The sequence below is a fragment of the Danio rerio genome, chromosome 20 (assembly GCF_052040795.2).
Source record: "Danio rerio strain M-AB ecotype USA chromosome 20, GRCz13ab, whole genome shotgun sequence".
NCBI lineage: Eukaryota > Metazoa > Chordata > Actinopteri > Cypriniformes > Danionidae > Danio > Danio rerio.
In genome coordinates this window covers 35,069,648-35,087,986 of record NC_141040.1, presented here as the reverse complement: position 1 = coordinate 35,087,986, position 18,339 = coordinate 35,069,648, and the positions used below count along the sequence as shown (strand labels likewise).

Below are 18,339 nucleotides of genomic sequence, written 5' to 3'. Positions count from 1 at the left end.
TAGCTGAAGAAAAAACCGCCGGCCCCAGCACCTTCATAGAATTCTTAGGCATCAATTTGGACTCTAACAAATTTCAAGCATCTTTACCCAAAGAGAAAGTCGATCGCATCATTTCTCTATCTTCCATATTTTTGGAGAAACAAGAATGTTCTAAACGCGAACTGCTGTCAATATTAGGACATTTAAATTTCGCCATGCGCATCATACCTCAAGGACGCCAGTTCGTCACTCACCTCCTTCAACTCGCAGCATCAGTTCAGAGTCTAGAAGAAAATATATCCTTATCCGATCCATGCCGAAACGAACTCAGCCTCTGGATTTCCTTCCTTAAGTGCTGGAACGGCTGTTCTTTCTTTTATAGTGATTTAATTTCATCCCCCGTAGACATCCATCTTTATACAGACGCTGCACCCTCCATAGGATTTGGCGGTTACTACCAAGGCCGCTGGTTCGCATCCGATTGGCCCCCCCAAATGTTAGAGGTTCCATCACACCAATATTCATCTGCATTATTCGAACTATACCCCATAGTCGTCGCGACCCTATTATGGGGAGATGAATGGTCTGCTTCCAGCATTCTCATTCACTGTGACAATGAAGCCGTCGTTCACTGCATTAATAGAGGGCGCTCTCACTCCCCCGCTCTAATGCCGCTTCTCCGTCGCCTTATTTGGACTTCAGCCAAAAAACAGTTTATTTTAACTGCTGTACATGTTCCTGGTTTTCATAATTAAATTGCTGACTCTCTCTCTCGTCTTCATTTTCAGAAATTCAGAGAATTAGCGCCGGAGGCGGAGCAGCACCCGACGCCCATCCCTCCTTATTCAGAGATGATATTCCAATAAATCATCCCATGCACGATCTGCACCAAGCATCCATATCTCTCATTATGCAAGCGGTGGCTCCAAGAACCTTACAAGCTTATCTCACTGCATGGAAAACATTCAAACATTTCCATTCACTATACAACACTACATTCCCCAATTTCTCCCTACTTACAATCACATCATTTATCACTTACCTTCATTCTCACAAACATATCCAGGCAAACTCGATTAAGAGCTATTTAAGTGGCATTCAGTTTTTTCACAAACTCATGTACGGCTCCAGTTCTGAATCTATCACTAACTCACAAACTAGCCTTCTTATTAAAGGCATTCAGAAGACCCGCCCCCCCCTCCCAGACACAAGGCTACCCATCACACACAACATACTAGCTAAATGCATTTCCACAATCAGGAAAGGCTATTTTTCATTTCATACAGATCATACCCTAGATGCAATGTTTATTCTTGCCTTTTTTGGATTTCTAAGATGTTCTGAATTTACAGTTACATCTAAATTCGATCCCTCTATCCACCCTACTATAGCAGATCTGACCTTGATTGATGAGGAAACAATTGCTTTCCTCATTAAGCAAAGTAAAACAGATCAATCCAGAAAGGGACATTACATCTACATATTCAACATTCCCTCCCCCACAAGCCCATTCCAAACTCTTCTAGCTTACACACACTACAGTAAAACACTAAGTGCAAGTCCCCTAGACCCCCTTTTCATAGACGACACACACCACCCAGTGACACGCTTTTGGTTCCAAAAACACCTTAAATATGTCCTAACCAACTCAGGCTTCCCATCAGAATCATACTCCAGTCACTCATTCAGAATTGGAGCCGCCACTACAGCAGCACACAAAGGGTTATCACAACAACACATACAAACACTAGGAAGGTGGTCTTCTGACGCCTTCAAAACCTACATCCGACTCAGCCACAGTCATCTCAGGGAAGCCCAGAGGACCCTCACCAGCCGTTGCAGTTATCCCAGCGGCCAAAGACACGAGCCTAGTACAAGGAAAGAACACAACCCAGCTATACCAGCTTCCCGAGGGCAGAGGAACTACCAAGTCTCTCAAGGGCGCGGGCATGACCCAGCCATCTAATTTCTTTTCTTCCTTTCAGCTGATTTGCACTCAGCCTTCTCCCCCTTTTCACTCACCCAACTACAGTAAGAGTTCTTTCCCTGCCCAAGCCCCCCCGTCACCCCCGCCCCCCCTGGCCGCTGCCACAGAAGTTTTCACTGCCCACCAACTTTTCTAACTTCTGTAGGACCCCGCCCCCCCCATGGCTCTGGCCCCCGCAGGGGCGTTACCCCGAGCTTCGATTACCGCAGGAATCATCTCACGGCCCGGCCTTAGCTTTTTATATTATATGTCATTTCAATGACATATAGTATAGCACTATTTATTTTCTCTTTGTTTGATTTTATTTGTATAAATTCACATCTATATGCACCCACGCATATAAATATGAATTTATATATAGTGCTGTCACCCTCACGCTCTGTTCCCGCAGGAACACCCCCAGAGCACCTATAGCGCCCGTCACCCTCCAGAAAGAGTCTTCACCTTCCCCTCATCTTTCCAGACTCCTACTGGAGCCAGCCAAATAGCTCACCCAGCCCCGAGCTGTGACACTAGCCATGTCACCGACCCTCCCCGGCCCTAGCTTTTATTCACTTATTTCTGTTTATTTCTCACATTTATCTTTTATTTTTTAAATTTATTTATATATATGTATATATATATGCACCCACGCATATAAATATATATTTATATATAGTGCTGTCACCCTCACGCTCTAACTCCCGTGGAGTTAATCCCGAGCACCGGACCCCCGCAGGGGTCATCGCCCAACTGCCATTTCACCCTCCAGCTGGGGCTTCACCGACCATTCCTTTTCCCGACTCCAGCTGGAGATGGCACATACAGCTCTCTCTCCCGCAGGAGAGCCAAGAGCTTCGACTCTCTCAAGAGTCAGTAAAAAAAAAAAACGCCCCCCCCAATGCCCTAGATTACCCCATTATATATTTATATATCTATATGTTTCATATAAATATATAATTATATATAGTGCTGCCACCTCCCAGCTCAATCTCCGCAAGGAGTGTTCCTCGAGCAAATTACTCCTTTGGAGTCCCCGCCCCCCCCCTGCCCCCCTTCACCCCCCTCTCCAGCCGGAGTCCTTCACTCCCCTTCCCTTGTAATGACTCCAGCAGGATTCCCGCCCACCCCATGGCTCTGACCCCCGCAGGGGTCTCCCCGAGTCTCTACTCCAGCAGGAGTATTCACAGCCCAAGCCAACTCTGCTCGGGTTCCCGCAGGAACCTGTGTCACCCTTTGCTCCAAGGAGCCCTCTTTACATTTCCTTTCAAATAACTATATCCAGCAGCCGGATATAGCATTTCAAGCCTTTTGGGGAGTTTCTTCGAATACACGGCTGCTGTCCCGAGCTTCATGCATTTGGGGAGCTCTCGAGAACCACCTGATCTCGTACTCCCCTTACATGCTCTATGGACCTGGCGGGAGCCCTGGGCTCAACTATCTCCGAGCTCAGGGTTCTCTCCCGGGACAGCATGCCAAACCTGCTTACAGTCGTCAAGCAATATCTAAGTGTGAACTCTTGAAGTGAAGTTTTTAAACTAATTTCGAGAGGAGCACGTGATATAATTGACCGCAGCTGGCCGCCAATCTACACTCATTAGTTAGCCAATCAGATCTATTCCAAATTACTATAAATAGCCTAGCTAGATATTACTCCCTTACCTTCGTTTTCCGAAGAAACCCCCCATCCACCCCCTATCTCCTCCTTTCCTCCCTTTAAAAAGGGGAGCTCTCGAGAACCACCTGATCTCGTACTCCCCTTACATGCTCTATGGACCTGGCGGGAGCCCTGGGCTCAACTATCTCCGAGCTCAGGGTTCTCTCCCGGGACAGCATGCCAAACCTGCTTACAGTCGTCAAGCAATATCTAAGTGTGAACTCTTGAATTATCATTTATTAGGTATTTATAAAGCATAAATAGTCCTCTAGGTCACAAAACTGCATGAAGTTGAGTTAATAAAGCTTTAATTAACAGAAACAATTAACTATTAACAGATGCCTGAATAAGAAGAATTATAAATGTTGATTTGAATAGTTTAGAAGGATTTGTAAAAAATGCAATACTTAATTTAGTGAAAAATTAATAAACAAAGTATGAAAGGACAATTATTCAGCGCATTTTAAATGTGCTTATAAGTCAATAACAGATCATTTGCATCTGCAGTTATAAACTGCTTATTAATGTCTGTTAATGTAGAGTTAATGCTCAACAAATAATGAATTTCCTATTTGTTATTGCTTAATAAATGATTTATAGTGTGTAGTTATTATAAAGTGTTAAGCATTCTATCTAAATAAAAAATATTAATTTCTTTCATGAGCAAAAGCAACCCCCCAAACTATTGATATTTTCCATATGATTTTTTCCAATATTGACTTTAACTGCATGATGACATCCTATTAATTTCACCAGATCCATCAACAACGTCACCACCTGGTGGCCAGTTGGCCATGAAACAACGACCACAGCTATCAATAAATCACCATTAATTCTCAATTACTGTCTGATCCTCTCCAAGGCTTAGAAATGTCCATCTCTAATGCATAACCCTAAAGACTGACATGAGGAAGATAGAGTTTCTGAACTACACATCGATCTGGACTGACACATCGCTCTCACACCTGCTGCTCAGAGTTTGCAAAGGCCTGGATGTCACAAGCTGCCCATCAATGAGGTCAAATGTGTAATGCATAGGATGGATAGATATTACATCTGTAAATAACAAACAAATAGCTAATGAGCTGCACGGGTGACACATGTCATGGTGCTGTTTGAATTATTCAGCGGTTGCTCTTCTCATACATTGTGATCTATTCACAGGTGTCACAGAGACCACAAAAGATGAAGTCGAAACAATGCCTATGATAACACAAAACATAGATTGCACACCACAATTCAATTAACTTAAATTATGTACTCAAATTTTGATACTTGGTGGCTGTTTGTTTACTTTAGTTGTGTTCACACAGCCAGAACGCTTGAGAAGGAAATCAACTTAAATAGGAACAGTTTAGATTCACTGACATGTGAGAGCATCAGAGAATATGTTTACGCTACTGCAATCTCTCATCCAAAAGTCTACTGCAATCTGGTGAAACAGCCGGAAGTTAACCGTATATACGCTTGCAGCACACACGCACATTGACTGCTCTAGCAGGAGTGTCACACCTTGGCAGGACTGAATTTACAGCTGGTAATGACTGTCAGTGAAACCAGGGACTCTGGAGGAAGACAGCAGATGGAAAACACACACAGCCACAGATAACCACAGGAAAACGAGAACATTTCACCGGGCAAATACTGACAGGTACTAGTACAGAAGAAATAAAATAAAACATGAGCCCTGCATCTCAATACAATATATAGATAACAATATATCTCTTATATTCTAGAAAATAAGAGGAGTCAATAAGGTGGACCTCCTTATTATAACTGCTCTCTCATTAATGTATTGGCAATTTAATAAAGTTAACTATAAATATGTCTAGAATAGAAATAAATGAAGATATTTGACTTGTATTTCAGGGATTTGTTGATCTCTGAAAAGATGTATGTTTTTTACACAGGAGCATCAGTTGCTCTTGACAGGCTATTAACTGCATATTTGAAATCTAACATTCTAGGCTGAAACAGTCTTAAATGTGCATTATGTTGTACAATGAAGTGTGAAGAGGCTGGAACACAGACAATGCTAGTATAATATCACATGACTGTCATTTAATCAGATTTGTGAACGAACTGGTCAAGACGATCTGCTGCAGTTCAAATTGAGCATCAAAATGGGGAAGAAAGGTTATTTCAGTGACTTTGAATGTGGCATGGTTGTTGGTCTCAGACAGGCTGATCTGAGTACTTCAGAAACTGCTGATCTACTGGGATTTTTAAGCACAACCATCTCTAGGGTTTACAGAGAATGGTTTGAGGTCAGAGTTCAAGCTAATAGAAAGGCAACAGTAACTCAAATAACCACTCATTACAACTGAGGTATCCAGAAGAGCATCTGAATGCACAACACATCAAACCTTGAGGTGGATGAGCTACAGTAGCAGAAGACCACACCGGGTGACACTCCTGTCAGCTCAGAACAGAAAACTGAATCTACAATTCACACAGGCTCAACAAAATCAGACAATAGAAGATTGAAAAAACGTTGCAGGTCTTTCTGCTGCTGCATTCAGATGGTAGGGTCAAAATTTGGCGTCAACAACATGAAAGTATGGATCTATCCTGCCTTGAATCAACAATTCAGGTTGGTGGTGGTGGTGTAATGGTGTGGGGGATATTTTCTTAGCATACTTTGGGCCCATTAGTACTAATTGAGCATTGTGTCAACACCTCAGCCTACCTGAGTAGGCGACACGGTGGCACAGTGGGTAGCACATTGGCCTCACAGCAAGAAGGTCGCTGGTTCGAGCCTCGCCTGGGTCAGTTGGCATTTCTTTGTGGAGTTTGCATGTTCTCCCTGTATTCACGTGGGTTTCCTCCAGGTGCTCCAGTTTCCCCCACACCTCCAAAGACATGTGGTACAGATTTATTTGGTATGCTAAGATTGACAGTAGTGTATGAGTGTGTGTGTGAATATTTCCCAGTTATGGGTTGCGACTGGAAGGGTATCCGCTGCGTAAAACATATACTGGATAAGTTGGCGGTTCATTCCGCTGTGGCGACCCCAAATTAATAAAGGGTCTAAGCCGAAAAGAAAATGAATGAACGAATAATTCACGAGGTCCTGTATGGTGAGATGGAATTAGCAAAGACTCACTGTAAAATAAACAAACCATAGCATGTCAAATGCCACACTGCATGAATTTCAAAGTTTTTGAATCACGGTTATTTTCACACGGTATGACTCTCTGGGGTAGCATACAGTTGATGCTGTGTTCACACTGCATGATAGATCAGTGACAGGAGGATAAACATTGCATTACTGCCCTTGAAATAATTGCAGACAACTCTGTCAAGCTTGCAAAAGACCGCAAAAAGTTTGCTTAATCACTCAAGACCACACGTGAGATCAGAGTTCACATTTGTCAAAAAATAATCGTGCAACATGCTGCTGCAAAGGTTTCTGCTTTGTTTTTGTTTAATGTTATCAATGAATGAAATCATTCATTCATTTTCCTTTAGCTTAGTTTCTTATTAATGAGGGTCGCCACAGTGTAATGGTGCATGCAGAGGAAACCCATGCTAACACGAGGAGAACATGCAAACTCCTGTTTAGTGTTATGGTAAAGCTTATTCTGAGATTGTGGTCTATAACTCCTCCACAACCACCCTGCTGTCCTGTATCTTGCTCTCTTATTGGCTGTAGGTAATAGCCAATGTGTTTTTCAGAATTCTTTTTTCACACAACAAGCTTTTGACACATTAACAATTCTCTCAGATCACATCTTAGAATATTTACACTCTGTGGTTGTCGCTTGTGCGTATATTTCACAAAACCTGTCTGCAAGTGAAAATCAGAGCTAAAGTCATACAGTGTGAACTCTGCATTGCAAAATATTGGAATAGTCATTGTTGTTGCTTTGGATAAAACAGGTTGAATGTTGAGCACGTAAACTTATGGAAGTGTACTTGCACTTACTGTATGGTCGTGTTTCACTATATATGTTTCTTAAGTCTGTAATAATTGTATATTGATTACATTGCAGTATCGAAGTATGTCAATAAATATTACACGATTAGAAGCCAGTCCATTAACAGGCTGAAATCTTTTTTTAAGGTCACAGCAAATGTATTGAGTTGTCCTACCTATTAGTGAAGACTTTGCTGTAATTAAACACTTGGATCTCCAGCATCTCGTCGCCATCCACTTGACTCCCAATTGGCCATCGGAACGCCTGGAAAACAAAACAAACCAGGACAAAAATCAATACGCTCAATCTGACAGTTAGTAGATCTTTCAAAGCTAATTATAAACTCTGTATTGGGTCCATTTACAGCCAAAATCTCTTATTATAAGACTTTCAATTAATCTTAAACTAAAACACAATAAGGTCTGTAGCTGAATCGATTATCAGCAATGCAATGAATGCTGATATATCAAGTAATTTATTAACAGCAGGAAATAATTACAAATTATTACAGTAATTAAGGTGTTGTTTTTGACAACCACTAACAACCACTAACAACTGTGCTTTCTGTCATCATTTACTTACCTTTACTATGTTGGTATGTTAACAGTAGCTATTGACTAGAAAAATTATAGTATGAAATCAATGGCTATCATAAAATATTTACAATACTATACAATATAACAGTTACAAAACATTCCTCAAAAACAATATGATTGCTTACTGTCTATTTTGAATTATTAAAAGAGGTTAACCATGATCAAATTTTAGTTTAAGTGCTACTTTTATAAAAAATTTTGTTTATCTCCTTGAAAGGTACATGGGAGAAAGATTGTGGGGAAAAAAAATTGTGATGAAGAATGGATTTTAGTCTGTTCTGGCATATTTTTCAAAGGTGCCACAATATCAAAGCACGAGCAAAATTTTAATTGATTTTACAGAATTTCTTTAACACCAGTTTGTCTAAATAAGATATTTCCTAATGTTTTGCAAAGTTGTTTTAACTGCAAATCCAATGTTGGTACTGTGATGCACGTATTCTGGTACTGTGACATGATTAAGAAAAACTGGAAAGAAATCTACAAACTAGTTCAGAAGATTATTGGTAAACCTTTGGCCCTATTTCCAGTTCTATATTTTGTTTTCATTGTAAAATTGGTCTACATCTTAGTCATGGACTAGAATCTGTGTTACACCCTTATACTTATTAAACAAGAAAATGTATACTTTTGTTGTGGTCCTTTCCTAACATTCCTTTGTCAATGAATCAGATTGCCATTTTCTTACCCTTAAAAAAAAAAAAAAAAAACAGACTTATGACATATCTGGATTCCTCTTCGGGAGTTTTTGGAGAATGTATATTGACGTTTTTGATGGATGTATATTATGTGAATTTACCTTTCACAAAAGACTTGAACAGCTAGCTGATGGACAATAATCATAGGTGACATGAGACACCTATACCACTGTTTTGTCATTGCAAACCTTTAAACAACTGTTTTTAAAAATATATATAATAACATTTTTGGTGCAAAAAAACCTCAGATAAAAATCTGAAACTCCATTTAATGACAGCTTTAAATGTACCTGCTTTCTCAATTACGACCAACGGACAAAATCTAGTCTCAAACTTTAGTGCACTAATCTGTCCATTCAATTGCCATCAACATCTCAAGCTTTAAAAGGGACTGCATAAATATTACAGTATGTGGCATACTGAAGGACGGCCTACTTGCATTCCCATTTAAGCTAACAGCAGTAATCTATGACACTGTAGGAGTCTTTCAGGCTCTTAACAGTGGGATGATGCATTAGCTTCTCCTGATCCTAGAACACTGACTCCCATCTGGCACACTGATCCATACAGACAAACGGGCTGCCCTGAGGCCTGCTGAGGCGTTCTGTCTCACTGCGATTATGGAGAACAGCAGCACTCCACTGCTAGACTGCAGGGCCACAGTGTTTTCTTGCCAAATCAATCAGAGACCGGCTTGGGTGCTCCGACTAGCGGAATGAGATTTGTTGTCATGTGGTTAAAGAAAGTCACCGAGAACTCATGTAGGTAGATACGACTGTCACTTCTGCTTAATCTCGTTTTCAACACACAGAGTTTGGTTATTTGCAAGAGTGACAGCCACATTCGACCGACAAATTAGATTTTCGCAAAGGTGCTAACAAAACTGAACTGAACACAGTTGTTAATTATGCTATTTAAAGTGTATCAGAGAGGTACTCTTCTCCAAGTAAGGGGAAAACAAATTACACGGAAAAGTCTTGACCCACATTTTGCTACATGTAATGAGCAAAAGCAGAACATCTTGACTTGATTGGCAGCAGTATAAAGTGACTAAAGGTTATAAAAAAGTGTGTATAATGTGAATCCGCAGGACAAAATGTGCTAGAATTATCACTGTACTGCAAAAAAAAAAGGTTTGTTAGGTAACATGAACTGGTTTTAGTTGAAAAAGTTGAAGAAGATTTAAGGATTTTTATCTACACTAGAAAAATCTTGCTGCCCTAATATTTTAGGTTGAATCAAATTACTTTCTAGTCACCTTAAGTAAAATGTTGTATAATTTACAAAAAAGTTGAAACCTGATTAGCTGATTAAAATAAGTTAAAGCAACATAAAAATAATTGTTATCTTGACTTTTTTTCATTACATTTTTTTGAGTGTAATCAAACTTCCTATATTAAGTCACACCAGCAAAAATAATTGCAATTTTTTCGCATTATATCACAGAAATATGAATAAGGGTTATGCCAACATAAAATATATTAGAATTTCTTTTAGAAATGTGTACATGACCGACCAATGATGGCGGCACAACAAGGCATGGCAAATATTGTCATGAGCATCCTCCAAATTAATCCACAACCTATACATTTTATATATAATTAAAGGGCACCTATGATGAAAATCATCTTTTGTAAGCTGTTTGGACAGAACTGTCTGTATAGTGTGTCCACAGTCATATTGGAGTGATATAAAGACAATAAGTCTCTTTTTTTATTTCATGATGTTAAAATAGGATCCAAATCCCTCCCATTTTGAGACCCACCACAACATGACGTTTTTCCCCGCTCACCGAGTTGATTAACAGCCACGTATTAACATGTGTGTGTGAACTTTGTACTGATATTGTGTGTGACTCATTGCAAAAGGCCTGAATTAACTCTAAATAAATACAATAAAACTCTTCATTCTTACTGTAGTATTTTCTCACAAACATTACGTGAGACCTGCTTCATGTCTGTCACTGTGCTGTTTATCTGACACAGCCAAGGTGGAGATTGAGGCACACTATGACAGTCACTCGGGAATGGTGGGCAGGGAGAACTAGCATTGAAGACCACGGTCACCCGTGGGTAAACTCTCACCACACCTTAGGCCACCAAAGTATGACTTTTCTGTTGATGTTATTAATTTTATTGTACTTATGTAAATTCCCAATATTTCAATAAATAAATAAATAAAATGCAGCCACTTAATTATTGTTGGTGCCACTGACATACCTGATTCACTGCCCCTACCCTCCCCCAGTGGCGGATTTAGGCATGGGCAATATGGATGATTGCCCAGGGTGGCATCTTGCTTTGGGCAGCCCGCAGAGACGGTAAAAAATAAATAAATAAAAAATACCCTAGTAAAAGCATTGGAATATGATTTACGAGTGGCAATCCCAGAATAAAGACTTTAAGGGTGTTTACATTTGGCATCTTTTGCACGAGTTCTCTATGTGCAACCGAAACAACGGTGGTGAAAGCAAACTGGTTGTTTGCATGCGCGCTGATAAAATACGTGCCGCTCAAATGGCGTGAAACCGGAGTAACAGCCTTTTCTGCAGAAGTGTCGGCACACAGCGAGTTTTTCAAGTCCACACAACTAAAGTTTATATAATATGATGATGATGTAACTTTCACTAAGCATGGCTATAAAGCAAAAAGGAGGGATAAAGTGTCATGGAGCTAAGACTTCATTAATTCTTAGCCAAAAGTCGGGTCTAAGTATTTCAATTCTTTAGAATTATCATAATTAATATTCATGCAAAAGGTTTCTTAAGTGATCTTAACATACCCCTCTACTTGATACATTGTATTCCAGTAACATTAAGGAATGACTTCTGTTATTTATTTAGAATAATAATTGTATAATAATATTAATAATAATTGTACTTATTTAGAATAAATATAAATAAATTGTTATATTTATTGAATAACAAAGCTAACAATTTAAGGGGGGTGGGGGTGTATGGCTTGGTTCACCCAGGGAGCAACTGCCCTACCCGATCGTCGTTGAAAGCACGCACACACCATCAAAAGACAGCAATGGCAATTTAATACTTACCTTAAGGTACATCAGTAGAAAAAGCTGCATTAATAATATTGTGGCTCAAAAAGGAATATGGATAAATGATATTATTAGGGTCTGTATGGTGGGTGTGTGTATTTAGAAATGCCTTTTGTTCAGTTTGTTCAATTGTTTGTTTTATTAACTCAATAATTTTCATTAGTTTTAGACATAGCATATACTGTATGCTGTACAATAAAAGTATGTGAAAAATAACTAAAAAGTTATATGAAAAGTGTTTTTAAACTTATTATTGATTTTTATTTGGTTTGCACATGTACTTGCTGAATTATTTCTGGCCATCCCTGAGAAAATGTTCTGGGGGTGCCACTTTTAAAGGCACAGGCCACAAAATTAGCTACATTGTGTTTAGAGCAGAAAAATCCAATATTCTGAAAGGTATAATAAATAATCTGATGGGTGTTTTGGGCTGAAACTTCACAGACACATTGTGTAAGGTATAAAGTATGCAAAAACACATACATTTAAATGCTGGATATAGAACATTTAGAAATGGATGCAAGTACCAAAAGGAGGACATGTCGGAGGAAAAAAGAAATAGTCACTTTACCTTAGATCATGTACATGTGTAAGAGATTTCAGTTGCCAAATTATTAAAAGGAGTGTAATGTATAATTTCTTGCACAGACTGATTCTCTAGCTTCATAAGACCTTGCATTTTATGCATCAGCAAGGTTTCATATAAAAGAACCCTCATGTTCTTCTAATCTGAAGAAATCAAGTCACTACATCTTGCATGATGTGAGGGCGAGTAAATTACTGTAACAGAACATTTCCAGTTTTTGAGTGAACTATCCCTAGCACCTCTTGCATCACTTTCCACCAGTTAATAGACTAACAATATACGCATACATCATATTTAAAAAGAGAGAGAGAGTTTAAAACAGCCTTTTGTCAGTGCACAACAAAAATGAATCTTACGCCGGGAAGTACCTTAAGTCAAACTTAATGAAAGAAAAATATTTGTTGAGGTTTACTGGTGATGGGATGCTGTTATTAACCACACACCAACACACAAGCAAATGTCTGTCAACACATGGACACCCACAGTCTTTAATTCTGAACTCATTAGGATCATTTGTCTATCTAAACGTTATGGGTTCTCATCACAGTATGAGCAGTTAATGCGATGAGAGACATGATCCGCACTAGAGAGGCAGAGATATTTACCAGATGCAGAGGACTGCAACTCAACATTTTATAACACAGAAGGGAAGAAATGAAAACACAGCAGAGTCTCGAAGTCATTCAGCCTGCATGGAAACTGTGATGTCATGTCAAACATGAAAGACTGAAGGGAGGATGTGTGTGAGACATTTCAAATCTCCATCGCACTTGAGCAGCTGCTGAACAGGTCTATAGGCTAAACCTACAGAGAGAAGCCGCTGATGGAGAGCTGCAGGAATTGTCTGCTTTGCTTTGCTGCATGGTCTCAGCCGAATACCCTCGGGGTAAAGTCCAGGCAAGCACAGTGAGGATTTTTCCCCTCAAATCCCTCAGCACCAGAGCAGAAACCATATTCACTTCAATAGACGATGCATAATATGAGGAAGAATAAACAGGAGGAGATGAAGCTGCTCATTAAAGAGCTTTTTTAAACTCACTTGCCTCTACAATCTCCCCTATGGCCTTTAGTACGTTTATTAGAAACTTAAGGTGAGAGGCAGTTTTAAGAGAGCAATAATTATGAAGATGAAGAGCAGAGATCTTCTTTTTTCCCTGCTTTATGCCCCCTGAGGATTAAAAAGGTCATAAAAGACAGCTTTCTAATCAATCCTTATTACACCTTCTTAAAACAAAGAATCAAAAGCAATTTGTGATATGGAAACTCAAATTTATTCATCCATCGATCTAGGGTTACAGATCAGAAATGTGGTAAATATATCACAGCATCTGCTTTCAGGTTTTAAATAACATTTTATGAGATAAATTGTCCAAATATAGGTGTTCCATTGTCATTCAGAGTAACAGAGATTTATGTAAAAATGAACTCATTCTGGCCTGAGTATGTATTCGAATATGTAAAAACAGAAGTGATTATACACAATTTTATTATATTTTAAAAATTATTAAATATGTCGTACTGATAAAAGATGAGTTTAGCCTGGTTTGAAGGACACTGGCAAAGTGTTATGTTTTTATTAAACGAATTCTAATCTACAAATGCTTGAAACTTCTTTTTTTGTGATCTATAAATGAATAGGAATCACAGAATATTTTGTATGTCCTTTATCTATCCTTTATATTTTTATTCTTTTTCATATGTAAAGATATTTGCGTATTGCTCTACATCTTGTGTGCATTAAGCAGTGTGTAAGTGAGGTGCACAACTAATGTGCTCTGCGCTGGACAATAGACAGGCTTTGTTTGAAGAAGATTTTATTCTCTCAGTGAGTAGTATTTTCTAAGTGTAAAGCAGTTAATTTTCTCTTCACAAAATGTATGTAGTGTTTGCAGCAAACATGCCAGCGTGTGTTAAAAATACTGTGTAAGATGAGTATGCCTGCACAGAAGCAACACTAGGAGAAGGCTGAGTGACTGATTGTGTAGAATAACTGAATATGTAAAGCACTGATTATATATATATGAAGCTATATGTGTCAGAAGTTGGAATGAGTAACATATTATCAAGTTATTATCCTATCATAACAATGTATGTAAACACTTAGTTCCTTTGCATAAGTTGCATCTATACTTTGCTGACATAGACCTGTAACATCTCTGTTGACATGAGCTAGTGGGCTGAGAGCCAAGAATAGCAGGACCCCTTAGACTAGAAAACCTATTCAAAAATGGTCAAGAGTTAAAAAGAGACACAAAGGGGTGTGTCATAAAAACATGTATAAAGATTTTGAAAACACACAGAAAGTTTAGAAGGAGCAGGAGGAGAATGCTATGAGGTCTGCTCTGCTCTTTCTCGGCTTTATTATGGAGAATAAAGTCTATTGTCTGATATTCAAAACCTCCTGTCTGATAATTTCTAATTGATGAGATGTCGAATTAACGACATGTTCTGGTCTATTTTTTTATTTCTGGTCTGGTTTGTTCAATGCACCAGCAACACACCTCAACACACCTCCATTTTTAGACCAGAACTCCTAAGGGCGCACATATGAGCGCAAATGCATTTGCTATTTAAACAGCGTGGCGCAAAACGTCAAAACAACTCTTGCGCAAGGCTGAAACGAGCAAACAACCATTGCGTCGCGCCTTGCACCACACTGCGCTGGGTGTATGATAGGGTCCCTAATGTCACATCGCTCATCACAATCAGTTCCAACCAATAGCTACTAGGCACAAGGAATATATAAGTTGTCCATTCATTTGGTTGCAGATACTGACACAGACGTTCCCCCACTATTCTCCCCACCCCCGCCAGGTTGGCCTTGTCCAGGGGGGTAGGCTCTGTCTCCGCCCTCATCCTCGGCAGTCATTGCTGGATCAAAAAGGTTCCGATTCAAGCTATGAACGGGGCCTCCGCCAAAGAAATCCTATGTTATATTTACTTTAATTATACTTTTGTCACATAATACTTATCAAATAAATGCAATTTAATATTATATTTATCTTTCTGGTCTTTTTGGTAGAACTCATATTTCTGCTGTCCTGTATGATGATCAGTACGATGATCCACTCTGAAGCCTAAATTCAGTGTAACATTTGAACTGATTAACTTAGGGGTTTTATGTGTGTGCTGTGTGTGTGTGTGTGTGTGTGTGTGTGTGTGTGTGTGTGTGTGTGTGTGTGTGTGTGTGTGTGTGTGTGTGTGTGTGTGTGTTTGTTTTCATTATTCTATTTAGAGAAAAGAGCATAAACATCTGCCATTATTCAGCCATAACAATAATTTTAACCTACTGTGATTACCTAAAAATGATCAGTCAAACTATTTTTTGCAAATGAAAACAAGTGATTGCCACAAATAACTATAGAGAATGTTATTACAAAAATCTGCATCAAGTTGCAGTGAACTTTGCAATAATTAGTAATACCCTTACAAATATTGCTGGCTGTTAAGATAAAAGACATTAAAGTGAATTTGCTCACAGATGTAAAAAGAATAAGGGATTTTTCTGGATTATCTTGATCCGGTTCCTGATTAAACTGAGAGGGAAAAAAATCTTTGAAAAGATATTTTTGTGAGAAGGCTGCATTCATCTCAACCGCTAGCTCACAGTTCCTCAGCATGACTAATTAAGCCAGGAAACACAAATTAATTGGACAAAAATAGCATAACACATTTTGTAAGCATAAGATTTACCGCATGTTTGTTAGACGCATGGTTAAGACGGGAAGCCAAACTTAATTTACAATATGTTCATTTCCATAAAGTCTTAATAAAGGTTAGTGCATACAATTTTAAAGAAATATTTAGATTCTGAGGACCTGTTGATGGAATAAATCTGTATCTATATATTGTAAAGGAGCTAGATTGATATTACTTTTCTCATACATCACTATTGTACATGATCTATATCATTACAATTAAATGCATACTATTATTATAATTCAATATTATTACAAACAGACTCATTAACACATTCATATTTTGATTCTGAGGATAGGTTGTGGATTAAATCTGTGTTTATTAAAAAGACTCTCAATCCTGGTGTCATGAGGTTTGAGCTCAGAAACTGCAGCATTACAGATTCACTCAGTGTCTTGTTTGACTGGACTCTATTTCACTGAAGATAACTGGAAAAACCAGAGTCCATTCTCATTCCTCCCTCTGTCCTGCTCTATTTCCTTTCCTCTGGGATACACTACAGCACAAACTGAAATAATGCAAAGAAACAGGGCAGAGAAAGCATTTTTTCCAAAGGTAAATGTTACCTTTCTGGAGAGGACCATTGTGGAGAGAATCATGTATCGTTAGCTACCAATTAAATTACTCTTAAATTAGTTATTAAATTCATAAATAAAAACAAATTTAGGATTCGATGGAGACTATTTTAGAATTTGACTTGCGCAATATTATGCTTATTATAAAAAAAAAACTGTCCACTGAATGTAGACCATACAAAAAGACCATTGAATGTACGAAGTCCACTGAATGTACATTGAATGCAACAGTAACACTGATTGACATGTTTTTTGACTGGCGTTTTCACTACAACAGAAAATACTGAAATTAGTAATAATATTGAGTTCCCAAAAAAAGTTAGAGTTTGTTATGCCTAAATAACAGTAGCAGTGTTTGCAATGGATTAAAAATAGTATTAGCAAGTATCACACTATTGATTAGTGATGTCAACCAACCAGGAGTCTATTCACAAAACATCTAATAATATTAAGATTGCCTTACTGAAGTGAACTGAAACATATTGAAATAAAGTTCATTGACGCTTCCACGCTTCCAAATGTGATGTTGAATGCTGGACGCAAGTGGAGCAACAGTTAAAGGCTACAGAGATCACAAAGCCCAGTGTTTTCAGTGATTCTGTACATCAGATGCAGTCCAGCATGAAGTGATGCCAAATAACAACTTCCTGACAGTAAACTGAAGTACCATTCTATTTCTGATGTACTCAAAGCCCTCACACTACTTCTGACGTGAAGGGGAAATCAATTTGCTATGGTCACTTTGACAAGTTTATTGTAGACAGCTTCAAATTAAACCACTTTAATTAAAATGACTGTCAAAACACACCATTGCAAAGACCCTATGAGCTCTAAACAAAGCAACACGGGCTCATGGCAAATGATGCTTCATGCTTTGGCTTACAATTTTGGTAAATCGCAAAAACATCTAGGTAAAATGAATGCTACGGTGCAGTAAATTGCCAACAACTTTCCTTTTTTAATTTTTCACACTAATGATATTTACAGGGACATATTATCAATGAATAAAGGATTGTTTTTGTGCAGTTCTTTGCACAACGCCACATAATTACCACAAACTAAATTATGTCTAAGATTTGTAATTGAACATATTTGTCTCACCTTTATAAAGCACGGTTCCAAAAAATAGATGAAAGCAATGTAAAATGAAATTGAAACTATATGGTAGCAGTGCACTTAAAAACACTATTGGTTGAGTTTACTGGAGGGTCTGTAGTAATAGCCTGGTGGTATATGGTACGGTACGTGTCGGTACGCTTTTATGGCCCTTTTTTACTGTCAAAAGGTACCAAAAAGTAAACCATACCGTACCACTTTTTGGGTGCCCTTTCCAAAGGGGACCTAGAACAACGAAAGGGTACCAAAAGGCAGAGCCAGACATGCAGCTCAACGCTATAGGTTTACAGAATATTGTCACAAGCAGTTTCACTTTCTCTAGAGGGCTTGCAATCGCTCGCCGTTGTCTATATTTGATATATCGAACTTCTTGAGCTGATGATAATAACGTGCGCGTGATTGTTTAAGTGCTTCTGACATCTGATCCTTTCAGAAACGAACAAACGTGAGAGTGAAGCATGAAAATCAGAGGAGAAGCCCGAAAAAAAAGAAG

At 38.6% G+C, this 18,339-nt stretch overlaps 1 protein-coding gene across 51 annotated transcripts in view; it reads right to left on the bottom strand.

Moving 5' to 3' along the window:
- Positions 1–18,339, bottom strand: part of otofa (otoferlin a) — a 147,143-nt gene that overhangs the window by 101,383 nt on the left and 27,421 nt on the right. For all 51 annotated transcript variants that reach the window (XM_087297137.1, XM_087297134.1, XM_087297138.1 and 48 more), the window contains exon 3: positions 7,698–7,786. In XM_087297137.1, coding sequence (XP_087153263.1) covers positions 7,698–7,744 — 47 coding nt within the window. In that variant the 5' untranslated portion in view covers positions 7,745–7,786. The remainder of the gene's footprint in view (positions 1–7,697; positions 7,787–18,339) is intronic.